The following is a 27,957-nucleotide window of genomic DNA, read 5'->3' as shown; positions in this document are numbered from 1 at the left end:
AACTGCCTTCACTTATTACTACCAACTGTTTGGAGAAGAGAAGGCCAATGGTCTCCAGGGCCTGTCAATCAGAGAGCTTGTGAAATCGCTGCATTTTTGAAACAGTGAGGAAAATGGCAGGGATTCTGAAGATGAATCATTCATCATAAAACACACAGGACTCACACTTGGAAGATCAACACTGAGCTCTCAATCATCAGAGTCAAGGATATATTACACTTGCAGATCTGCCTGGCCTGAACACAGCATTACACTTAGTGATCCAAACGCTTCTGGATTAAAAACAAAAATGTTAGGTTAAGTGAAGGATATGAGATTCTGATATACAAGATATATCAATGACTATACACAAGGGATGCACAATATATCAGTACCATATTAGGTATTTTGATATTTCAGATTTTTTATAGCATTGGTCCATACTGAATACGTCATTCAATTATCTATTTAATTGTGCATGCTAGGGTACATTTAGATTAAGTAAGTGTGAGATAACAGTGAAAATGAGCTTTTAAAAAAATTATTAAATTATTAACAATATTACATGTAATCTTCAACAAATCTCAAAATGAATATCCATTTTTGATACTGTGACGCCTAAATTCACTCATATTATTTTTTAGACTATTGTTTATAGACATTATAATATTTACATTAAAAATAATGATATAATATAATATGACATTTAAAACGAAAACTACATTTCTAGACAATTTTATTTTTAGACAGCTGATTTTGGATGTTATAATATACTTTTTTTTTTAATAATAATTTATGTAAATTAAACATTATATTGAATATTATATCATTTAAATATAAATATTAATAATTAATATATTTTATATTCAATGATGATATATTTAATAATAACATTTTTATCATATATCATATCACCTTGATCATATCATCTAGATGTATAGCAAATGAATCATCATCTTCAAACTTCTGATAACTAATCAAGAATCAACAAAGCACTGGTATAATTTCATTTCAGCAGCTGTTGAACGATTAATTTCATTAAAATTCTCTCCTAAGCTGAAAATACTTGCTCACCTGACAAGGTTATTTAGGAAGAGAATCAATTATGCATCATTTATAAGCCACTCTGAATGTGTCCAGTTCTACAGAAAAACATGAATCAAATTAAACAAAGACTCAAAGAGGACACAAATTATCCTAGAGCTTTTCCAAAATAACACTTAGCGCTATATACTTCACTTATGAGCACTGTTGCTAAATGTCATTTGAGACACTCATGCAACAACCTGTATGAAACAAGACCTGAGCATAACACTGGTCTGTGTTTATCCATGTTTATACGACTCAGTGCTGGTCATTTGCACAGAGCCTAAACATAGCCCAAGATTCCTACATGAGTCTTCCTGGCCGTGCATGTTAGTCTTGCATTTGTTTTGTTTTATTCCACCAGTTGCGTGACGTGACCGTTTGTAAGCCCATAATGACACATGGCTCTAAGAGTGTGGAAACATAGCAAACGAGTGATGATTTAGAGGCACAAGTGTTTTCAATATGCATACACATGTACTGCACACTATATGACCCCTCCATCACAGCAAAATACATACTTGCATACACATGCTATGGATGTAGATTGCATCAATGCGACAGTGAAAATCCAGTGCATCCAATGTACCAAGACAGTTCAATCATAACTCTATGAATGCAAGAAACAGCAATATGCAATAGGGTAGAAGTGCCACCTTCTAAATAAAGAGTCAATTACAAATGGGCAAAGTCATCACTGCAGCTGCCATTAAGAAGCTCCAGTTCCTGTAAAACAGAGATGCATAATTGGGACTGCATGCACTTTGGCTTTACCAAACTGAAATATATGCTTTTTAAAAGCTATTTAAGGATAACAAAGAACATTTATAGGTCAGTCCATGGCAGATTATGTTGCTTATTTGAAAAGTCATTTAAACGTGAATTTGGCAAGCACTTTTTCCCGTGTTTCCCCATTCAAGAATATAGGAGTTAGCATTACATGGCCAAAATATGGCCGCTGAGAGAATTGACTTTCCTTGACTTTGGCTACAGACAGTACACTGTTTTTGAGGCAATCCCTTAATTCCATGTGACTAATTACGGAACCACGGGAAAAATTATTTAATGGCAACACAAATGGCTGACTAGCACCACAAATTTTAGCAATACACGCTGTTTACAAAGAATATTATTTCATGAGAATATACAACTATTTTGATATAGCCATCTGTGTTCTGTCACATATTTCCATTTTGTGTCTTGTTTTGGACATGTATGTTGCAATTCCAGTTATGCGGTTTCTCATTTCCTGCCCTAGTCTTGTAGTCTGTTTGTAGTTTCTTTGTTGATTAATTCAGTGATTATGTTCAGGTGTGCTATGTTTCCTTATCATCCGCTGTATACTGTAAATGGACCTTGTGTTGCTTTGTACATTGTTAAGGTTTAGTTGTCTTCAATAGCAATTAGTTTGTGCTCTCTCTTCCGTTTCATGTTTTCTTTGTGTTCTTGCTTGGTTCTGGTACTCCTATTGTTTTGTATTTCTTTATTTATCATAATTAAACCAATTTTCTGCATTTGAATCCTGTCTTTGAGTTCACCTTCGTCACATGTTCCTTTTAATATTCCTCTAAACTGCCTCTCCAGTTACATTTGCATCGTCAGCATATTTTTGAATACAGTTGGTTCATGCACATTACACGGATATCAACTTTATGACTGTATGTGACATGAATATTTTAGGTTAACATAAATGTATAGCACAAAGTGTATTTTTTAGGTGCTTGTCATAACTGAATCTTTCATTGTCAGAGCAAATATTTAAACCCGTTACATACCAGATGGCTCATCCAAAACATGCCTGTCGATCATATGAATCCTACTAGTCATAACCACAGTAAACCAGAAAGGCAGAATGCTGTTGAAAGGACATGATCACATTGATGAACCAACTAGCAGGTGCAGGAAATGGAATCTAGCCTTTCTGGAGCACCATTGAGTCCTGTGAGACTCCCACATGGGCAGAGGCCGTACATGTGAGTTTAATCACTCTATTTGTCTACTCTATATGGGCTTTATTTGCCCATACAGAAATACGTCTGCCATCTTTTACTCACCTAAATCGATTTGATGTTCTTTCTTCAGTGAAACACAAAAGTAGAAGTTTTAAAGAATGTTCATGCTGCTCTTTTCCATAAAATGAAAATGGATGGGGACTTAAAGGACAATAAAAGCTCCACAGAAGCATTATAAAAGTAGTCCATACTACTTCTTCAGAAGTCAAATGATAGCTTTGTGTGAAAAACAAACTGAAATTCAAAGTCAACATTGACTGCTTCACAGCTGTGGTCACCATTCACTTTCATTGTATGAAAAACAGCAGCTTAGACATTACTTATACATTTCATGTTCCTTGGAATAAAGAAAGTCATATCGGTTTCGAAAAGACATGAATGTGAGTAATTATTGACAGTAAATAATGACAGAATTGCTTGGCAGCCACGGTCACCATTCACTTTCATTGCATGGAAAACGGCGGGTTCGACATTCCTTGAGTTTCTTGGAAGAAAGTCAATAATAGTGAGTAAATAATGACACAATTTTCATTTTTTGCTGAACTAACCTTTTAACTATGCTAATGTGTTTGCCCTCATTTTAGAAAAGCCGAATCTAAAAATATGACTTGAAAACCCTAGACAAGAGCTACACACATTAAAGAAATCAAATTTGAAAAAAAAAGTCCAATACTATCCAGTACTTGACAAAACAAAAACAATCCAAAAACACACACTCCGAGTTCAGCCAGAACTGAGCGACCTCAAACAGAACAAAGGAGGTGAGAGTGAAACCAGATCCTTTATCAACGTGTTCCCATGCGGAGGAGAAGCTCTGACTCAAGATCGGTTTGCATTGCTGGCATTATCCCACAGCTCCGTTTAAATAAATCTTCTTTGCTGTGAAAGAAACAAAGAGAAGGGAGAAAATGGGGTATATGTTTCACAAATCCACAAGCCAACAACACCTGCACCAACAGCCCTGAATAGCAAGTGCAATTCTTCTAGACAAACGAAGTTCCTGGTGAGCTGGAAGGGGAATCTGAAGTTGATGCAGACTTGTTCATGCATGTTTTTGCTTTTTAATTGTCAGTCTGCATGTGAGGTAAATTGTTGCATCACAGGAAGGCAAAGGTGCGGTGAGTCGATAGAAGGGCATGACTCCTTAGAATCTTGGCGCATTTCTGGCTTCGCCATTGTTGCCATGGAAGGAGTGCTAGAAACAGCTTTGGAAAGATGGCGTGTATTATTCTTGTGTAATATATAAGTCTGACAAACACATTATTATTAGAGGATGGCCTCTAGGCTTTCTAGAATACTTGTGTGTCAGTTACTGTAAGCCAAAAAAAAGACATTGATTGACACTGATTGGCTGATGGCACAACAAAACAACTATCATAAGCCGTGGTGTCTAGGCATCAGAATAGTCCTTGCCCTTAAAATATGCATTAAACAGAAATTGCAATCATCTTTTCTTCCCTAATGTGAAGTATATCCAAGTAAAAAATGTGGGGAGAGACTTGATTTTGTCAACTGGCAATTGACTCATCCAAGTGGATGCTGCACACTGGTGGTGGTTGAGGAGAGACCCCCCCACATGATTGTAAAGCGCTTTGGGTGTACAACAATACACAGTAAAAGCGCTATATAAATGCATCATTCATTCATTCATTCAACTGGCAATTGACTGGATCATTGTCGGTTGCTAATTGCTGTGATATTATTTGAGTGACAGGTTTTTGTCCCACCCTCGTGCCAGTTTGCAGGTCATCAGAGAAGAGGGGGAGGGGAAATTAAGGTAAAAATTACAAGGGCATGTTTCCTTGGTTACCGCTATAAATAAAGTAGCGTTGTGCTTATAACTACTACATTAAAGGGATAGTTCACACAAAAATTAAAATTCTGTCATTAATTACTCGCCCACATGTTGTTCCAAACCCGTAAGACCTTCGTTCATCTTCAGAACACAAATTAAGATATTTTTGATGAAATCCGAGAGCTTTCTGACCCTGCATAGACAGCAACGGAACTACCATGCTCAACGCCCAGAAAGGTAAGGACATCGATAAAATAGTCCATGTGACATCAGTGATTCAACCTTAATTTTATGAAGCTATACAAGAATACTTTTTGTGTGTGAAGAAAACAAAAATAATGATTTTATTCAACAATTTCTTCTCTTCTTTGTTGGTCTTTGTCACGAGTTCACAACAGTAACACAACAAATGCGTGTGTTGCTGCTGACGAATGAGTCGGGTTTCTGACGTAGAACGTCCATCTCTCTTAATTCATCGTCTGTATATTCTGGCTCAAATAAGTAAGGCTGGGCAAAAAAAATTGCAAGTCATCCTCTCTGTTGAAATCTTCAGATATGTTTACGAAGCATGCTTCTTGCTCTGCTTGTAAACAAAGTGCAGCGCATCCAGGTTCTACATCAGAACGCTGGTTCCTGCGTCAGCAGCACCACTCGCATGACATGGAAGAGAACAAATTGTTGAATAAAGTCATTATTTTTGTTTTCTTTGCACACAAAAAATTAAGGTTGAACCACTGATGTCACATGGACTATTTTAACATTGTCCTTACTACCCTTCTCGGTCTTGAACACAGTTCCGTTGTTGTCTATGGAGGGTCAAAAACTCTCGGATTTCATCAAAAATATCTTATTTGTGTTCCAAAGATGAACAAAGGTCTTATGGGTTTGGAACAACATGAGGGTGAGTAATTAATGACAGAATTTTCATTTTTGGGTGAAATGCATTATACAGAGGCAAGATGAAAAGATACTACCATCTAAACCTTTCTGAAGATCCGTTCCAATCAGAGATACATTCATATAAACCCCAACCCTCAGTTGTATCCCGATTTGTTTTATTGTTATCGGTTATTAACTGGCTCGGGGTGCATTGTTACATCCCTAACATCTACTATATGAAATTTTAGCAACATATTTGTTGCTTGCAAAAAAAACTATTTGCTAGAACACAACTTATGAATGGCCATCAACAGAGAAAGACACTGATGCAAGGAGTGTATGCTATTGTTTCAATTAAATCGGTAGAAATCACAGCTTTTTGAGAATTGTGTTGCAGTTCTAACGCATTCTGAAATGCAACAAAGAGTGAAATAAACCTGGAGCAATAATTTGCCTTAAAGAAGTGGTTCACCCAAAAATGAAATTTCAGTCATCAATTACTCACCATGTTGTTCTAAACCTGTATGACTTTCTTACTTCTGCAGAGCACAAAAGAAAATATCGGTAAAATGTTGGTAACCAAAAAGTTTTGGATAGACTTCTATTGTATGTACAAAAAATAAAATAAAAAATACACAAATACCTTTATCAAAATACCTTCTTTTGTGTGCAGCAACAGAAAAAAATCTTACAGTTTTAGAATAAGTAAATAATATATTGGCAGAAATTTCATTTTTGGGTGAACTTTTTTAACATATTTGAATAGAGAACATTTATGACCCTGGAACACAAAAGCAGTCTTAAGTCGCTGGGGTATATTTGTAGCAATAGCCAAAAATACATTGTATGGGTCAAAATCATAGATTTTTCTTTTATGCCAAAAATCATTAGGATATTAAGTAAAGATCATGTTCCATGAAGATATTTTGTAAATTTCCTACTGTAAATATATTAAAACTTAATTTTTGAGTAGTAATATGCATTGCTAAGAACTTAATTTGGACAACTTTAAAGGCGATTTTCTCAATAGTTTTTTTTTTTTTTTGCACCCTCAGATTCCAGATTTTCAAATAGTTGTATATCGGCCAAATTTTGTCCTATCCTAACAAACCATACATCAATGGAAAGCTTATTTATTCAGCTTTCAGATGATGTATAAATCTCAATTTCGAAAAATTGACCGTTATGACTGGTTTTGTGGTCCAGGGTCACATTTCAGGCTTAACACACACAGGACAAGACAAAGAAACAAGTCCAGAATAAGAAATGGGATTTCTGGAAACCCTCAAAAGCAGCTCCCAGCAACATCTGACAACCAATTCCCTGCTTCATTTGTTGGCTGAAATTTCTCCAAGGAGTTGGACACATTTTTTAGTTGGACTATGATATCTGTCAGGTACTGAGTGTACTTCTTGTACTTCTGTGCAAGTCTATGGTTAGCTCACAGGGAGGGAAGAAGAGAAGAAAGAAACGACGAAAGAAAGATCTCAAACCATCAGACTGTTGAACAAAAGTGTTGGACAAAAGACATGAGGTCTGGAACACTAGAAAAAGTGCTGCTCTCACTCTTACATACAGCTGCAGGACTGCCAATAAGAACACAGGGTCAAGGGACCTATGAAAAGCTTGCATAACTCCAGACAGAACGCCAATATACTACAGAAGGAAAGCCCAGGAAATTACTTGAATTCTTGACATTAAACCACACTAGCCCCACTATTTACTTTCTAAGGCCATTAGGGTGTAGTGCAGTGGTTCTCAACCGGTTTTTCTTCAGGACCTTTCACTGCACATCAAGTAGCAACTCGACAGAAAAGCAACAAAAAAGTCCTTAAAATTAAATACTGAAATGTAACATTACCATGAACTATAAGGCCAAACAATAGGTACAATTATTAACATCACATAAGCTGAATAGGAATGTTGATGTGTTGTTGATCTCTGTAGTCAATAACCCACTGCACAAAACACATTGTGGTCACACGTGTTGTTAATCTCATCAAAAATCCTGTTGAAGACGAGAAAAAATATGGCCATTTTTAATTAAAGCATTACTGATGAAAGCATGCTGACAAAAACTGTTCAAGATATTAACAATGCACCAACGTCCTTTAAAGAAATAAAATCCATAAAGAATATAGTTGAAATAATATGGCCCACTGCAACCGCTTTGATATCAGGAAACTGCCTCATTAAAATTCACTCTGTATACTGTATACACATGAAATTACTAATATATACACAACAAATATTTTACATTATAATTTACATCTGCAAAGACAATGATCACTGCAAAGGAATGTTACGCGCTAGTCAGACCGTACTGTAACTCACATCACGATTACAGTAATATATATATATTTTTTATATATATAAGGACAACACACAATAATCAACCTTTCTGTAAATGTGCCAGTGTTAGCCAGTCAGCTAATTTACAACTGCAGTCCTTTGGCAAGATGTTTTAAAATAATATTAGATGTTTAAATTATGTTTTAATAATATTAATATAAAATTAGATCTGTTTTAGGTTCTTTCTGTTATAGGTTATCTATCTATCTATTCAATTATTTATTGACAACTATATTGTTAATTTTTTACCTTTTTGTGAAGTTTTACTTAAAATGAAATAAAATGAATATTAATATTAATTCAAAGGCAAAATGTAAACATAAAACTGTGTAAAAATGAATACATTATTGTTTTGTATTACTTATTGAATTATTATATATGTATTATTATTGTATTGTATCATACTGAATACTGTAGTTTTTACTGTGTATATATACACTATAAAAGTATTTTTCAAAGTTGTAAATGAAACGAACACATTTCAGTATTTCAGTCTGTAGTTCAAAATTCTGTTTAATTCGGTGTTACTTGCTGTTTCTTTAATTATTTGTGAACTTTAGCAATTCCTGAGTGACAATTGTTTCAAAGGAATTTCTACACCAATTTTGTTTTTCAGTGTAGTTTTCTTCATGTTTTTAAAGATGACATCAGTGAGTCACACAACCTGTCAATGTTTAATTTGTCTAGCTGCCAACAAATGACAGATTAATCTGCATCAAAATACTGTACAAATATACCGCATATGTTCAAACGCAAACTAATATCTAATTATATTGATCACCGATTGAAAGGCTAATTGACACACTTTGCAGAAAAGGAGGTCAAACTCCATTACAGCTGTCCAACCAGGACACCAACACCAGGATAAAGGCTCAAATGAAGGCTTGGCTGCTGCAGGCTTGTGGTCCAGATCTGCAAGGAAAGGCAAGCTTGAGGCAAACAATCATCTTGTCCGGCTTTCTGCAGCCACAAATGAGCTATACTAGCTTCTGGCAATGTCATATTCCAGTTACTCTCTGTGTACAAGTTGAAAAAACCAGCATGGACCGGAGAAGCGAAAATACTTCAGCCTCAGATCCTGGATGGGAAAGCATCCACCCTACAATTTTAAGACAGGGAGAATGCTTGGGCAAGACTGTGGACACTATTTAGTATTCAGCACCATTTATCTCCAGTGTCCTTAGAAGCTGTTTTCCCCCTTTTCCTCTGGGAAAAGAACAGTTGACAGTTGGCTACCAGAGGACAGAGGCTTTTGTGAGCAAACTTATGCAAAACCTGACGGACTGTTACTGTAAATCAGGCCCACTCTAGGATGTTTCTCTGGCTCTGAAGGAGTCAGGACTAGACGGGGGCCGGAGGGCTGGCAGGCAGTTCAGGGCGAGACCGGAACGTTCCACATTTCTTTTCCTCTGGGACAGATGAAACACATTCATGACCCCCACACAACACTGAAACAACACCACGCCTTGTTTGTTATTCTGAACCGCGCTCCTAACGCACTTTTATTATTGGCTATGTGCAAAAAAGGAAAAAAAGAAATGATATCAATGATAAAAACAACAGCTGTTTCGTGACGGACACTAGCAGCTGCAGATGCTACTGTACCTGACACGGCAACAATTCCATCGGCATGAGCACAACAGATATTTTCCAGAGCTGTTCATATCCCACTATCCAGCTACATCCCAAAGGACAGGAGAAGACACAAATGTTGAAACTAGTTCTGTATAAGACCTTATAAACATTTATGGCTAAAAGCTGTTCTGCTCTCTTCTGTCTTTCTTTGTTTATGATTCTGACAAGTGCCAGCTATTAGTATGCAGTTTTACTATCAGACTGTCTTACAGTGTCATTCAACACTTGTAGTTGTACCTGCTGTGATACTAAATCAGTGCTATATAAGAGACTGTTAGTTTATGGATGGATGGTGACTTCTGCTGCTTTGTTTGACTGCCCTTTAACTCTGAACTCAGTAGGAGTTTAAAATAGACTGTGACGGGCACAACAGATTATTCTAAAACTAGGGGGCTCCATAAGGACATCCCAGCAAGACATGAACAAATAAAGAATTCCTCATTTACTGCTTCAGCCCAACTAATCCAATAGGAAGTCTAGGAAATGAAGCAGAAATCAGCTTCAAGGATAAATAACAAATATTTTTGAATCTGCTTGTTCTATCACTATATTTAGATATTTTTGGTGAATTTCATGAAAACAAATTTAAAAAATAAATAAATAAAATAAAATATATACTGTATATACACAATTAAGCAGACAATTAAGAACAATTAAGTAGATTTCTGTTGTCAATTCCTCATTTCCGTAATGAAAAATACTATATCTCATTACTATTACTGTAATGTAAAAAATGCATAATTGATTACTTAATTTGGGAATTTTGTTGAACAGCATTTAATCATGCTGAAATTTTTATTTATGCTAAATAAATATTGTAAATCATTAAAAGAAATCTACACAGATTTGGTGGGGAAATGTTTGTAATTGTTATAAAAATTAATGCTAAATAATTACATAAAGTATGTCAAATAGAAATAAATATATTCCTATATACTTTCTTCAAATTTTGGCATGAAATGGCCATGTTTTTGTGACATTCACTCATTTATTTTATTATGCTAAGCTGTCCAATTAAGTGTACTGTGGTATCATTGTCAAGACTAACAATTCCTATAATTCCCTAGATAAAACACATGTTGAATTCTTATTCAAATAGAGTAAACGTTTAAAAACTAAGAATAGTAGCATGCAACCTGTAAGTACAGAACTACATCAGCAGTGTATAGGCTAATACAAACATGATCTCAAAACTCAAATTTACACAATTCGAATGCTGTATACAACAAGAGTTCAGTGCTGTGTGATGGAATCCCTGAGATTACAGGCTTCACATCTAAACAAGGGAGCTTTATTAAATAATCCTTCCAAGTGTGAAATTGCCTATACTCATATCCACCAACAAATTATTGGCTTAACAATAGAAAACTGGAGAGCGCAACTACCATAACGGTTCTATATATGATGTATTATATCATAACATCTAAAGAAAATGGCTAAATAATTCCCAACCTATCAGCGTAAAACAAAACACATTGGTGGCTACATTACAGCGTTGTGTAAAATAACATGGCAAAACAAAGTACAATGTGTTTGACCCCTATGCAGGTGTCTGCACTGCGAAGTGTGCACCAATGGGACTTTTAAAGTAAAGAAACCAGAGAAACACTGCAATACGGTCATCTCATGTCCAAAAACAAAATGGACTGCTAAACTGACCACAACAAGATCTACGTCAAGACATACCTGTGCCATGTCTCTGTGGCCACAGCCTCTGTTTGGCATCCTAACAGCCACTCTTCTCAGAAAGCTGATCTGAGTTCAGTCAGACTGGCTCCCAGAGTCCATTCATCACCCTGACTGCTCCTCAAGCACTGAGACTTACAGTGCACTCACTCCACAGCCTGTGGCTCAAACAGTGACACGAAAACAAAGGAGGAGGAAGCCCATCCCAAAACATGGGAGGAAAAACATGGAATAAAAGAAAAGGGCCAGTCAGGACAGCCTGATGCCGCTAAGAAACTGAGGATTTCTGAATAAAGAGAGGGAGAGAAAGAACCAATCACTGGGGAGCGGACTCCCTCCTCCTTTTCGCCCGGAGGATGCTAATCATTTCTCAGTGCAGTCTGACAGGTAAAGTCGGTGCGCTCCTTTTATTTTCACAACAGTGTGTTTTCATGGCATCGTTTCCTCGTGAGATTTCCGCAAACAAGTGAATGTTTTAAAGAGATAAAACATGCAGGACAGATGGACAATAGTGGAAGGAATATAAAACGCTTTCAGATCAAAAGCGGTGATTTGCTTAAAGTGTTTTGAAAAATAAGCTGTTTTATTAATGATTTTTTTGTCTTAATGGAATAAAAGAAAAGGGCCAGTCAGGACAGCCTGATGCCGCTAAGAAACTGAGGATTTCTGAATAAAGAGAGGGAGAGAAAGAACCAATCACTGGGGAGCGGACTCCCTCCTCCTTTTCGCCCGGAGGATGCTAATCATTTCTCAGTGCAGTCTGACAGGTAAAGTCGGTGCGCTCCTTTTATTTTCACAACAGTGTGTTTTCATGGCATCGTTTCCTCGTGAGATTTCCGCAAACAAGTGAATGTTTTAAAGAGATAAAACATGCAGGACAGATGGACAATAGTGGAAGGAATATAAAACGCTTTCAGATCAAAAGGGGTGATTTGCTTAAAGTGTTTTGAAAAATAAGCTGTTTTATTAATGATTTTTTTTTGTCTTATTAGGTAACTCAACAGCCCATTAATGCTAAATTACCCTTTCATCGACACTGTACAATGATTCACTTTTGAACTAAATCAAACTCAAAGCTTCCTTTAGGCCTACCTCTCCCTTTAAAGTATGCGTGAATCAGAAATTGCACCCAGAAGTTGTAAATTTTCTGAGTGAAACAAATATTAAATGAGAAAAATGGAGGGCGGGGCTTGATTTTTGCACACATGCACACCAACTCTAGTTCGCAGCAGACTCAATGTTCTGCTCAAACTGACACCATCGGATACTAAACTCAATTTTTTTGATTTTGACTAAAGATTACAAAGAAAAAACACTTTTTCCTGTGGATTAACTTCCAAAGTCTAGTCAAAGCAGAATCAACTGTTTAGCGTCTCCAAGCAGTTCACAGTAGAGACGTTCCTAAAATGAATCAGTGTTTTTGAACAAACTGGTTGAGTGAATAATTCAATAACTCACTCAAAAAGACATTTAAGTGATTTGTTGCTGAAATAATCAGTGTTTTTAAATTAATCAGCTAGTGAATAATTCAATGACTCATCTATAAAGAAGTTTACATCATTTGTTCCTGAATTAATAAGCATTTTTTAATGAATCGGTTGGGTGAAAGATTCACTAACAACGTAACCTGCAGAAATTCCCACCACTAATTCACAGTCTGACGGTCTTTAGTTATTATTATTATCATTACTGTTATAGTTTACATTTTTAATTCAGTAATTTTGTGTTGAAATGTCTGTTTTCTAGGTTTAACAAATTCTTTCCAACTATCCCCCAGGCCGAGAATCACTGAACAATTATCACTGAACAATTATACTCATCTGATAAGGACTCAACAAAGTCATTATCCACAGTTCAGCATTCATAAATGAAGTCTATGTAGTCCACCTGAGCATGTTTTAGAGCTTTGAGGCAAAAGGAAATAAATAAACAGCTTGCCAGTACAAATCTGGCACACCTCCTGCAGCCCTTCGCCTGCGGCAACCACCTCCAAAGAAGAGGAGTGTGCGTGAGAAGTCGCTTTATTCTAAAAGGAGAGGGAATGAAAAGAAAAGCAAGCACTTCCAGATTTCTTTGTTTAGTCCATAACGAATACCCCTGAATAACTGTCGCGCTCTCTCTCTTTCTCACTCTCCCTCTGTCTCACCTAGCATAAAGCGCTAAATACTAACATATTATAGTCATAATGAATGCAGCCACCAAATGAAAGGCCATTGTTCCAGGCAGACATGTGACTTTTATTACTGTGAGTGATCAAAATCAGTTATTCAGCGTTGGGCGGGTTGAGGGGGAGCGAGCACAGAGGGAAGTTGTCAGTCAGGAGCTGAAAGAGGTCACAATGCAAGTGGGGCGGTACATGATAATGAGGAGCTCTTTCCGATGCATGACTGATTAACGGACCACATAAAAATGCGCTGAACTTCAAATGCACGGATAAAACCCAGTCTTTTCACCTAATCCACAGAAGAAAGATCCGAAGCACAGAAACAATACAAGTACTGCCAACTCTCTTTAGCTCCTCTTTTCACATCTCTGTGGTTCCCAGACATTTTTAGTGATTACAGTAGTGTTTAACCCATTGTCTAAAGGAGAGTAATTATGGAGTGTGTATCCAGAGAACTTTAACCAGGGTGAAGTTTACCCTGGCAGTCTGCTGCTATCATACTCTCACCACATGAGAGTTCACCACAGCCAATGCAACAGTCTAAAGTCAACTCTGAGGTTCAGCACTGGGTCATGAGCATTGTGACAGGTTCTTCCTCCGGTCCACAAACAAGAAGGGCAATGCTGAGATTTTAGAAGATTATGTGTTATAATTAGAACTAATGTGGGAGTTTATGACTGATGCAGCATTATTTGCATGTTTGTGGCATTGTAACTCATGCCTCTAGCTTGCATTGCCTGTTCGGCACAACCCTTCAAAGCATACTTCAGAGGAGCATGTGACCAGAAATCCAAGAATATATCACTAGGCTTGCTGATTATAATGGTGCACCATTTAAAGCATGCAAATACTTTGTAATACATACACTATATATATAACCCTGATTTTCATAAGTCTCAACTGAGAGCAAACTGTGCAGATGGAACCATTAGACTGATATATATATATATATATATATATATAAATAATATAGAAACATGCATTTGTACCAAGTTAAATACTAAAGTTAAAGCCATAATGTCTACATCTTATACACTCAGATATATTTTAAAGGAAATGTTGAAACTCTAATAAGGCTAAACGCCCAGATGATTTAAGTGACACAGCTGACTTTATTATTACTGTAAAATAGGTACAAGCTGAGACATGAAGAGGCAGATTAGAGCTGAGCTGGAAAAGCATGAAATTCTACCTGTATTTCACCTTCTGCAAAATCCTTTTCATTAAAGGCAACTGCTTTTACCTTCACTTTAAAGTTGCCTTTCAATTTGTTCTATATACTGTAGTATGTTTTATTATTTAAGTAAGCATTTAAAAAAAAAGACATAAATGTGTAATTATACCAAACTATATATAATAATATAATTAGAAATTAATTATCATATTTTACTAAATTACAAATGTATTTCTTGTGATATTTTTATTTGTATGCACTGCTAATATATATTATTTGTAAATACACAAATAAATTCAGTTTTTTATATTCATCAAAGAATCCTAAATATATATATTTTGTTATGATTACTGATAATAATAATAATAATAATAATAATAATAATAATAATGAATGGATGATGAAAATTCAGCTTAGCCAATAGAATAAATTAAATATTAAATATTTTAGAATATATTAAATAGAGAAGTGTAATACTATTTCACAATATTACTGTTTTACTGCATTTTTTATCAAATAAATGCAGCCTTTCTTGAGCATAAGAGACATAAAAAAATCATACCAATCTCAAACTTGTGAACGGTGGTGTTTCAGTGATCTTGTAGAAGTGCTTATCTTCACTGCTTTATTGGTGTTTAGATGAAACGTCATTCCAAAGAAAATTCTGAGGTACAGCCAAAGAAAGTTTGGATGTTCCAAAAGGCACTACTGGCTCAATTATCAACAACAGAAAGCTACATAAATCACCCAGACAGTGACTGAAAGGTTGTGCCTCACACTCTCAGTGTGAATAAGCAGATCTGTGAGAGAAGCACAGCGAGGCCAAGATCTTTTTGTGAGATATACAAAGTGCAGTAGTGCGGAATGTAGTAAAGGTGCAGCAGTCAACCATATAAAGAGCTCTGCATAACACTGGCCTTTAAAAGTGAGGGGCACAATAGATGCCATCCCTCAAATAAGTGAAATAGACTATGGCATTCAAGAGAACCATAAACTATAACAGAGCTCACAATGAAAGATTTTATGGTTAAATGACACAACAATCAAATCAATATGTATTGCACAAATCTAACACAACACGGCACCAAGAAGTGTGGCTAATCCTTCTCTACTAAACCAACCAGAAGAACAGCAAATCTACCAGGGTAAATGGGTCAAATTCACACTTGTCATTTATGCAATGATATATACGCTTATCCCAACATACTTAACCCTATAAAGCCTAATGCATCATATTTGATTTGTAAATTTATAATGCATCTAAATTACCAACATGATCAAAACTTTGCTGAAGAACCTGTTGTGCACATTCTGCTACATGCACTCTGATTGATACAGTAGTTTATACCTTATTAGCAAGTAAAAGGTATTTTAAAGGGTTAGTTCACCCAAAAATGCAAATTAGCCCATAAATTACTCACCCTCAAGTCATCCTAGGTCTAGGTGTATATGACTTTCTTCTTTCAGATGAATCCAGTCGGAGTTATATTAAAAATTGTCTTTGATCTTTTAAGCTGTTTAATGACACTCAGCAGGTGTTGCATACTTCAGTCCAAAAGAAGTTAAATAAAAAGCGCCCATCCATAAAAAAAAGTCTCACACGGCTCCAGGGGGGGGGGGAACAAAGGCCTCCTGTAGCGAATCGATGCGTTTTTGTAAGAAAAATATCCATATTCAAAACGTAATAATCACTTTAATGTAGCTTGCGCTCACTGTTGTACACTGGAAGCAGTTCCGGGTGAAAATTTTCTTATATCATATTATTATGAGCTATATGAGCTGACGTATAAAAAATTTAATACTCAACAAAAAACACACATGCAAACTTTTCCAATAAACTGTTCCATTTAAAAAAAAATCTAATATCTAATATCAAAATGTGAGGACTAAATACTTAGACTAGCATAATATTTTAGAGTTTCTTTTAAATAATAACTCTGGAGAGGATTAAGGGTCTTAATAATTTTTCAAGCGACTCTAAACAAGGTTTCCTTATGCTATTAATATGATGCAAGATGCCTGTAATCCAGTTTGAATTCACCCAAAGCTATTTGAATAGCTGGAATTTACAGGCTATGTTTCCACGCATCAAGTTCTGCCTCGTATAACCTCAGAAAAGAAGTGAACATATAAATGCCAATCAAAATAACACTTCTGCTGGATGTTTTAACCTGACCCCTGACCTCAACATAATCATAGTTCTGACTTAAAATGATCATTAGTGCCTATAAAATCTTGTCAATGCAAAAACTAACAAGCACCTGCAAACAAACATTCACAATGACTGTATGAACCTCCTATTAATATGTAACTCCTAATGAATGAAAAATATTATGCAATAATATTAGCTATACATTTCAATAAAACAAGAAAGGAAGTGAACAAATTGTATGACAGGAATCAACAACTACTGCTGTAGGGAGGAGTGGTAAACTATCAGGACTAATCATTCTATTAAATAAGAGGCAACACTGCCTAAAACCAACCTCATTTTCTGGCCTGTTCATACCTAATCAGAGCAACACAACACACTGCAAATCTTCTGTTCATGGTGTCAGGAAAGTGCACCAACCATCTGCAGACACTAGACTTCAATGCATTGCACAACTCCTTAGCAACATCCGACAAGTTAAGGCACAGCCTCTACAGGGGTGAAGGCAGATAAGCTGCTGGCAGCATGTGAGAAGTACAGTACAGTATGTCCTGATGGTGCATGCTTGCTCCTCGATGATGATTACATCAAACCCTTTGGCAGAAAGACGCTTAGTGGGATTAAATTCAAATGAATGAATCCTTGCATTAAATGGAAAATGACAGATCTAAGAGTACTGGATAATAAGCTCTCACTACATCAGTGGTTAAATAATCTAAATGAACTGAATGAGAATTATGGCAATATATGGTTTTGCTACAGTGTAAATTATCGGTGTTTTTCTGTTGGTATGAGATTTGAAGAGTACAATCAGGTTCATCAAACTCAAAAGAAAGACTGAGCTTACCTGGGGAAGGACTGGCGACGGTCTTAATCTCTGGAGACAAACAAAAAGGAAACATATACAAGACCGTTTCAAGGTGTGTCGTGAATTAAACTACCAACAAATCTGTACAAAACAGAAGCAATGCAGGCATTAGCCTTACGGCAAACTGTTGACGTTAATGCAAACCACAGGGAACTGGTACAGTATTACTGGAACAATCATATTTAGTGTTTAATTAGGGTGAGGTAAACAAGATTTCCTTAGCGCATAGCCCACACCTTTAATATTATGACTTATTTTGAGGTTAAACAGGTATCTTGCTATAGTTAAAACTTAAGTAATGCTACCAAATAAACATGAAAGACAAAAATCTAACCCATGGTGCTTGTTAAAAGCTACTGTTTCTTGTGCAATTTTTGTTCGGTCATAAATGTCTTAATAAATACATGCCGTTGTTTGATCTACTAGCCAGCCATATGGTTCTCTACCATGTAAAAACAACTCCTGCTGAGGTTTAATGTCAGTGTTCATTCTTTAACCAATCAAAACCAGTTCAAGGTTGTGCTGTGACCTCCGATCTAAGACAGCCGGCTTGGTTTCATTACAAGGTACACTATTTATATCATCTTTTATTAAACCAGATTAAGTTGTCAGATTTTATCCATTTTAAACCATTAATACATTAGGAAGTCACATGTGAATTGGATCACTGAAGGTCTTTGAAATGATAGTGCCTACCAAAAAATACTAATAATACAAACTCCAGTCTTTTATTCCCTAAATAGTCCAAGAAACCACTTTGTTGCTGATGTTTGGGCATGCAGAGGTTCTAGCTACGCCTTGCTTAGAATAAAAGATGCTAAAACCCAGATAAACCCCTAACAGGTCATAAACCTTAAGAAGCTGCTGTGATTTACAGCTGCTATATTCATGGAAAGGGTCAAATGACAGCATTTCAAAGGCTGGTAGAGGGATAGCGCATGGACGCAGTCAGCCACCCATTACAGACGTTTCAGTGCCCTGAGAAACACTGCACTTTTGGAACAGGTTCAAGGATTTAGCTGCATTTTAAGAGGCAAATATGGAGACAATATTCAGACGAACTGAAAAGCGAGTGTTACTTAATTGGAAGTTGCTTGTGTTTAGACCTATAAACAGGCTGAAGGAGATCAGACCAGTTATGATTTAATCAAGGACAGTAATCAGTACAATTATATTTGCCGCTTACAATTTTTGGGAGATAATCCTTACTTTTCACAGACCCCCAACAACCATTTAATGGACTTACAATGGCCAGTGTGAAGATGATTTCACACCTTTCAACTGCATCATACCATAATATGATTGGGGTATAAAAAGGGTGAGATTGAGGGGAAGGGTTGGGGTAGTTAAATACTGATGAGCTTAACAGACCCCCTGGGTTAGAGCAGGTGGAGGGTCTGACTCCACTCAAAGCACTTTTAACTTTCTGACTGAGAGGGAATCTTCAGTGAAGCAAACCTTCACCATCTGTTATGAACAAGACTATACTCTACATCAGTCATTCTCAACCAGGGGGCCGGCCGGGTCTCACTAGGGGGTCTCGGCAAACTTCCAGGGGGGCCTCAATATATCATAAGTTAGATTAAAACAGCTTTAATTGAAATGCATAGATATCTGTAAAGACTGAAAACCCATGTCTTATATAATAATTATATCTACATTTTTTATGACCTCATATTATTTGATTTCTACTTTTAACATTTGTACTTTTAAAAATAAGTTTATCATTCTGCACAGCTATTTAAGTGAACTGCCAAGATACATTTTACTTAAAAACATAATGACTTAATGACTTGACAAATGTTTAAAAACTGTATACTTACTACAAAAATAAATGAATAAATAAACAAACCTGCTAATGGTAAAAGAAAAATAAACTTGATTTAAAAAAATCTTGCTTTAAAGCATGAAGTCACTTCATTTTTTATTTCTTATTATTATTTAATTGTATTTTTTTTAAACAAGGCTTAACATTCTATGCTATTTTCCTTTACAAGTAAATGTTTCTGGATTTAAGAATGTTCAGAAATTTGAATTGGAAAACAAGACAAATATACTGAGTAAAATATTCCTATTTTGAGGGTCATTATTTCATTTTGTACTTTCAAATGTAACATGCCTTACCTGACACAACTTTACTACTGTCCAACAAAATATGTACGCTGAGAGGGAGAACTTCGCTCTCATGTATCGCTCCGGTAGGCAGGCGAGATGCATCTGCACCTCATCCAGTCCTCCGTCTCCAGAACGCTCCAGTTCACAGCCCTGCGTCCCAGTACCGTTCCCAGCGCCTGTCTCTTCCATGTTTACAACGATTTCAACAAGTTTAAAAGTCCTTTAGGACAGGCAACGCGTTCTAAATGTACCTGTCTGCTTCATGTTGGTTGTTATAAAGTCCGCTGAATGTCACGGAAGGCAAAGGCTCTTGAACAGTGCATGACATTTGTGAGTACTCAACCGCGGGTGATAGTGCAAAGTTTATTTTACCGCTGTCAGTAGTTTACACATATTTTCCAGCTCCGCGAAACGCGAGATTTACTTGTGACGCGGCGGTGTATAAAAAGCAGTGCAAAAGTCTCTGTGGTGTGGAATAACAAATTCCTCCGTCCCACGTTGTTTGTCGGTGACAGTCGGGGGGGAGAGGAGTGAGAGTTTCACATCCAACACCTCCTCCGTCTACAACGAGCGACGCGACGCGACAAACCTGAAAGCGCCCACTAATAAGCCGCGAATTTGTGTACACTGCGAGCTATCGGAGTAGTGGATGGAATTCTGACGTCAACGCCCAGTGTACCAATCACGCGAGCAGCGCGACGCGACAAACTAGAACACTCACATTAAAATCAATGAAATCATCTATGTACGTTCATTTGCACTGTAAACCACTTACGTGTAGATACAGATGTGAATTATATGAGGTCAGTTGCATATTTTAAGCATTTTCTTTTAATAATAGATCATTTATTACTGTCAAGAAATGCAGTATCAGCTTTACATAGGCTACCCAAGGACCCTCATCCAGACAGGGACCACCAATATAAAATAGATTATAAAACAATAAATATTATTATTAAATTATTTAATAAGATCAAAATCATTGTCTTCAAGGAATAGTTCACGTGAATATGAAAATTTGCTGCAAATGTAGGCTACTCACCCTCAGGCTGTACAACAAGATGTAGATAAGATTGTTTCTTCATCTAAACAGATTTGGAGAATTTTAGCATTACATTACTCACTAATGGAACCTCTGCAGTGAATGGGTGCCGTCAGAATGAGAGTCCAAACAGCTGATAAAAACATCACAATAATCCACACAACTAGTTGATCAGTTAATGTGTTTGAAGCGCAAAGCTGTGTGTTCATAATAAATAAATTTATCATTAAGGAGTTTTAACTTTAGACCTGGCCAAAATACCAGACCAGTCCATAATAATGCTTCCTCTAGTGAAAATGTCCACCCCCTTTTGTACTCTAACATCAAAATACACCAAAATATTTGTTTCGGACTGTTTTTGCTTGTAAACAGCACTTGATCTGTGCATATTTCTCACCTGATTCAGATGAGATGACTTTTTCACTGGAGAAAGCAATATTATGAATAGAGGACTCATTTTAGCGAGAACGGTTTGAAGTTAAAAACATCTTAATGATGGTTTTGCTTGCTACAAACATGCATCTTTATTCTCTTCATAAGATGTCAATTGATGGACTGGAGTCGTGTGGATTACTTACGGATTATTGTGATGTTTTCATCAGCTGTTTGAACTTTCTTTCTGACGACACCCATTCACTGCAGAGGATCCATTGGTAATGTAATGCCAAATCTCTCTAAATCTGTTCCTATTAAGAAACAAACTCAATTTTCAGCAAATTTTCATTTTGGGGTGAACTATTCCTTTATCTTGCATGTCATACATCTGCTGTATCTTCACAGACCCCTGGTAGAAAACCCTGGCCATAAAAACATTAAGCTCTTTATTGTATTATATTGACATTATTGTAATCCATTTAGAGAAAAAGCATTAAATCAATGGCTCTGTGAAGAGAGAGTCGTTTTTACACCCACATTCAATCACAGACTTGTTGACGTGATTTTGTCTTAAAGCACAGCCGGCGCCAGGCCTGATACAGGGCTCTGTTCAGTCACTCTGTTGTTTGCTTTGCTATTGTTCCGTCTATTAAGCAACGTCTGAGCTATAGTCAATACGTACAGTGCTGACACCTCAGCTCATCTGCTTGGTTTCGAAACAGCCCTCATCTGAGTGTGAAATCAACCATTAGTACACCACAAATACAAAAAGATGTAATTTAAATGCACATGGATTCATAAATAGGTTTTTATTAATACTCAGTGACAAAGGCAAGTACATCAATATAAATATTGCACAGAACTACGATAATTGTCAGCTGCCCTGTCTTGAAAAGAATATAATGGCACTAAGAGGTGACAAAATAACCGTCTTACTACTCCATTCCAACAAAATCAGCACTTTACATAGTTTATATAGCCTACAAATTCATGCAACACATTCGTTTTGCAATATAGTCATTTATATTATTAGGATATTGTCAGTGGTTCAAGTCTTACATGCTATTAACAGTTATCTAATTCTTGGATTTTGACACAGCGTGTCCTGAGAAGTAATATAATTACATTTGTACAATAAATACAGCACAGATAAAACAACTTCCCCAATTTTAAGTATATCAAATAATATGAGAAACAGTAAGCTATCTGAAAAGCTTCTGTTCAGTGCTTACATTTTTAATTGTCAATGCCAAACTAGAGTGCTTTTATTGAGGATTATCATTGCATTCATTACTGACACCAACTCTGTACCAGATGCTGTTATGGCTGATCCTGATCTAATGGAAAACAGGTTGAGGCCCTGAAATATAATACTTTACTAATAGCTGCTCAGGTTATTGCAGAAAGGGCTTCTTCGAAATGACCCTTTGGCTTACATTTGTTTAGAGCAAGGATTGCGTGCATATTTAGGCCACTTCTAAAGGTACCATTTCTTTGGTATCTGACTTTATCTTTTCAAATTTTGGTTTATTCATATTAGGGGTGGGTGATATGACCAAAATCTTATATCACCATACGAGTAATTTTATTGCACGGTAACAATATGTATCACATTATAATTATTTTTGCTTTAAATAAGGTCTTTAGGATATACATTTTTTTATACCATAGAAATGTCATTAATTCTTGTCACCAATGTCAATATCACAAAAAACTAATAGCCTAAATTTAAAAATAAATAAATAAAAATCAACCTCAATAAAGACAAGTAAACAGTGATTAAATAAGAAACTAATTACAAGCAATAGGACAAAAAAAACTACAGTAGAACAAATAAAAAACGCTACATTGTATAATCAAATTAATAAAACGCTGCATATTCATATGTAAATTAAATATATATTTCTTCTTATTAAAGTTACAACAGAGATTTAGTCAAGAGCAGTGAGAGATTTTCTCTCTTCTGTTGTTTGATTAACATAAATGACAGACAGCAGGTTAAGAGCTGCCCGGATCCAATATACTGTTACACATGTGCTTTCTTTCTCAGCTGTTTGCTTTCACTTAAGACCTAAATTACTGTGTTTATGAGGATACTTGCAAAGACGGCATTTTGATATATACAAGTGTGTGTATTTAACTGTTCCAGGCCTATAAAATGGCAAAAATAACTCCGTTCAATACTTACTTTATGAGCACCGTCTTCACATGTGCCTTTCTGACAGTGCTTAAAATCACTTGTTTTTAAACTGCAATGCTTAAAAACGCGTGCAAATGATACGTTTTCGTGACCACGTAGCACAGCAACATCACATGAGCGTGTAACTGCGATAGAAAGGATAGTCCAAAATCTCTACTGGTTCATACATTTCTACTGGTTAATCATGTCTACCGGTATATTGCCCACCCCTAATTCATATATACATCCATAACCATTAAGAGCGTATATATAAATGGCTCAAAGTTAAGTTCAATGTTAACTAGCCACCAAAACATAGATGTACAGACGTCTATTTTTAAGCACATGTCTGTCTGCTCAAAGATAGATGTGAAGACATGTATAGATTAATAGTCATACCAGGGGTTGTATTTATGGGAATTCTGTTCAATAACAACCCTAGCTGGACTATTGCAGTCTAGGTTGAGTTGAATTTATCAAGTGAAAAAGGGACAGAATTGGCAGAATTACATTCCAAAATGGACAAAGACGACAAGTAAAAGTGCCACCTGCCTGCTTTGTGAAGAGGCCTACTATATGTATGAATGGACCTTTTTTGGGGGGCTCTCATCAATTCTGGTCACATCAGCCAGATCAGAGGTGTTCTTTCAAAGGGCTCCTTTACCTCATTTATTCACTGATACACAATTATCCGTCTCTGGTTTGAACTTTAATTGGACAAATGAAAATGCAAAGTTGATTCCATTGCTATGTCTCCAGCTGTCCCAATCCTTTCAAGAAATTTGAAAGTTTCTCTTCCAAACTCCAGAATAGAGCTTTTCAAAAAGCTTGTCAGATTGTTTCGATACACAAAAGCAAGCTGAAGTATAACTTCCCACAATGTCAAATTCCATAACTTTTTTAAGACAACAGTTTAAAATGTTTCCCTTGGACATTAATAAAGTTTTACTGTAGTTATTGCACTAGTATGTACTGTCAATGATCATTGGTTTGAAAACTCCAGCAATAAACTTGCAATAAAAAATAGCAGTGATTGCAGAAACACTATGGAGAGAGAAAAACACTGATATGACAGGTTTCAGACAAATGACACTTTTCAAACAAACAGATCAACAGACCTGTTGTTGCCCCAGGCTGACCGTGTTGCTGAGTTGACAGTAAAATGAGCAAACATGTCAGATTTCTTGCAGACGAAAGGTAGAGACTTTGAAAGCTGGTAGAGAGGTCAGCTGACCGGAGGGCTGAGGTACTGAACGGAAGAAACGAGTTTAAGACAGTCAGGATCCACAAATTCAGAATCTGTAAAGAAATTAGAAAAAGATTCAATGTTTCAATGTGCAAGTAGCGCTAAGGTTGAATCTCACCAAGAAATATGTCATATTTCCCCCACCAAAGTAAAAAAAAAAAAAACACATGAATAAGACTTAAAATACAAATAAGAAATTATACATTTATAGATAAAGATGTTATGTATTTTGACATTATTTATCCAAAAAAAAAATGCATTCTCATTAATCTGATATAAAATATAATGATATACCATTAATCTGGTATAAAAATCTTCCTGTCCAAAAAAAAAAAAAACTTTTTTTAATGAGCATAAATTAAACAACAACAAATACTATGATGTACCTGTTCACTTAGAATTGTACTTTTCACTTAGAATTGTACTTTAAATTTAAATAATATATAATTATTTTCACATTATAATAATGAGAATTAGATTTATTTAATTATTTATTTTTAATTATTTATTGGTTGGACAGTCAACAACAAGAATTGCTGCTTAATGTGCTTAAATGTCACAATATAATAATAATAATGGTCCTAAAAATTTCTTAAATTTTTGTTTATGCAAAATATGATGTTTTGACAGATCTTGTGACATTCACTCATACTGTGATCCTATAATTATTCACAAACTCTTTTAGCATCTGAAGTGAGTAAATTTCACTCCTGTCATTGTCATTGTCATTTATTTGAAGCAGCTGCACCAGATAAATTACTCTACTTTGAGGCAAATGTTTGTTTCCTTTAAGCATCAACCAACTCAACAAGGATTTAGCGTTCCAGCAGTGCAGTCTATTCCCTTTCCATCTTAGTGTCCTGCACAAATAGCTAATTCCACCCCTTAATATTGACACAGTCCCCATTGTGTACCACGTCATTGGACTAAATCGTCCGTAGAGTCATGAAACCAAACTAACAGCATGAGGCTTATTCCCTAAGCCAGAAAACAGAACAGAGTCCTGTTCAGCATCACCTCTCTCAATAGGCAGCAGTCAGCCAGCTCTATACATCTGCTCTGTAGTGGCTCCCGGGTTGCTAAAAACACTCCCAGGAGCACACTGATGGGTTATAGACCAGTCAAAGCCAACATGAACCCCTTCCCCTCTGGCTGTAAGCCGAACTGCTGGAGAGCAGCATCAGATGAGACAAGCATGCATAGAAAATGTCCTGCTCTGATGAAAGATGATGTATGAGGAAATACAGACAGGCTTAGTTTGATTCTGGTGAAGAAATGCAGGTGGTTTAAACATTCTGTTCAATCTCACACTGGGTTTTCAGCACTCATGCAAAGGGTTGTTATATGTCTATACTGCCACATAGTGGCCAAACTGTACTTTTACAGTGTAAAAAATTAACGCAGTTTTTTTATCTGTAAACCTCTCCATTTAATTAAAAACAAACATGTCAACATCTATCACTACATAATAAAACATATTTGGCTGAACTGTGCCCCCCACCATGCTGCAAGTCACTGGTGGCTTAGACTGAATACATGCTTTCATATTTTCCAGATGTGCATACAAACAGATGTCTGTTGTGTGAAGATCCACTGAGAGCTGAGCAGGAAATAAAAGCATGTCAAAAGACCATTCACTGCTCATGTCGAACTCTGTGACCATGATATAACCCATCCAAAACAAGCTGAGCAATATACCTCAGGCCACATTCAAATACATTTCCTGCATGAAAAAGCTATGTCACCAAGTACACCATGTCGTGTTGTAGGTGAAAATGTTTCAAATGTGAATACAAGCTTCACATTTTTATTGTACACTGATTTTACAATAACAAATACAAACTCTAAAAAAGAGAAAGTCCTTTCTCACACTCTTTTGATGTTGTCCTGGTTTTATTTGCTTATTTATCTTCTAAAGCAGCTCTGTTAAGAACAGGCAGACTGAAGGTGGATAAAAATCCACTTTAGTCTGATTAGAGTAACAGGGAACTCAAAATGAGTTCAGTATCTACGTTCAGCATTTTTTGGTACACAGGTGAAGTAATAGTTAAAGTGGTCATATGATGTTGCTAAAAAGAACATTATTTTGTGTATTTGGTGTAATGAAATGTGTTTATGCGGTTTAAGGTTCAAAAAACGCATTATTTTCCACATACTGTACCTTATTGTTTCTCCTCTATGCCCCGCCTTTCTGAAACGTGTCGATTTTTACAAAACTCATCGGTCTGAAAAGCGAGGTGTGCTCTGATTGGCCAGCTATCCAGTGCGTTGTGATTGGCCGAATACCTCAAGCGTGTGACAGAAATGTTACGCCCCTACCATACTGTGATGCCCTGTTCGGCTGGAGCGACAAGACAAAAACATTAAAACCCATTATAAACAAGGCATTTGTTGCATCCAGTGGGGACATAATTACGGATTATAATGACTTATACTGTCTTTTTACGCGTTGCATCACGCTGCATAAACATAAAACCATTTCTGCATTTGTGATCGGAGAAATTACAAACAACAAGCGCTACACTACACTGCTCAAAACTCGCGTTTGAATCGTCAGTGGCAAATTCTTTATATATAAAAAACGTACTTACAGACGAGTCAGAACAGCCGGCATTGTAGTCTACTCTACGTTACCAAGATCAGGAAACAGTCCTCCATAAAAACAACTTAACCACTGATTTCTAGCCGTGTCCTCTTTTGGAAGGCCAAACAAAGTAGTTTCGCTTTCACAACGAAACACACCGTCACACACGGCGGCCTTGAGTGAGCGGAGGCGGGCGGACTTGCGGCAACCACATGTGACGACCCCGGGCTGGACTCCGCCTTGTCCACGGTGAAAGCCGATCCGACGATCCACAGCGCGAAGTGGATGCATTTCCTCAGCAACCAGCACAGATCAGCTCTAGGCATGACGAAGCAGATATCGTCCTCTTTTGGAAGGCCAAACAAAGTAGTTTCGCTTTCACAACGAAACACACCGTCACACACGGCGGCCTTGAGTGAGCGGAGGCGGGCGGACTTGCGGCAACCACATGTGACGACCCCGGGCTGGACTCCGCCTTGTCCACGGTGAAAGCCGATCCGACGATCCACAGCGCGAAGTGGATGCATTTCCTCAGCAACCAGCACAGATCAGCTCTAGGCATGACGAAGCAGATATCGTCCTCTTTTGGAAGGCCAAACAAAGTAGTTTCGCTTTCACAACGAAACACACAGCG

General features: G+C 36.5%; 2 protein-coding genes across 10 annotated transcripts in view; both read right to left on the bottom strand.

Annotated features, from left to right (window-relative positions):
• LOC107700563 (rho guanine nucleotide exchange factor 4-like) overlaps positions 1-20,523 on the bottom strand; it is an 87,930-nt gene extending 67,407 nt beyond the window's left edge. For 5 of the 9 annotated variants that reach the window (XM_016502274.1, XM_016502268.1, XM_016502271.1 and 2 more), the window contains exons 1-2: positions 19,907-20,522; positions 17,762-17,791 (exon numbers count right to left, since the gene is read on the bottom strand). In XM_016502274.1, the coding sequence (XP_016357760.1) occupies positions 17,762-17,791; positions 19,907-20,086 (210 nt within the window). In that variant the 5' untranslated portion in view covers positions 20,087-20,522. Of the gene's footprint in view, positions 1-17,761; positions 17,792-19,906 lie in introns of all 9 variants that reach the window. The other 4 variants (XM_016502276.1, XM_016502278.1, XM_016502270.1 and 1 more) reach the window with 3 other exon arrangements.
• A 3,729-nt stretch (positions 20,524-24,252) lies between these two features.
• The window catches only part of amer3 (APC membrane recruitment protein 3), a 9,794-nt gene continuing 6,089 nt past the window's right edge, over positions 24,253-27,957 (bottom strand). The window contains exon 3 of the mRNA XM_016502282.1: positions 24,253-24,792. The gene's annotated coding sequence lies outside the window, so the exon portion shown is untranslated. The remainder of the gene's footprint in view (positions 24,793-27,957) is intronic.

Source organism: Sinocyclocheilus anshuiensis, unplaced genomic scaffold, assembly GCF_001515605.1.
Source record: "Sinocyclocheilus anshuiensis isolate Anshui unplaced genomic scaffold, SAMN03320099.WGS_v1.1 scaffold718, whole genome shotgun sequence".
Taxonomy (NCBI): Eukaryota; Metazoa; Chordata; class Actinopteri; order Cypriniformes; family Cyprinidae; genus Sinocyclocheilus; species Sinocyclocheilus anshuiensis.
Note: the sequence above shows the minus strand (reverse complement) of the source record. Positions and strands in the feature narration are given on the sequence as shown.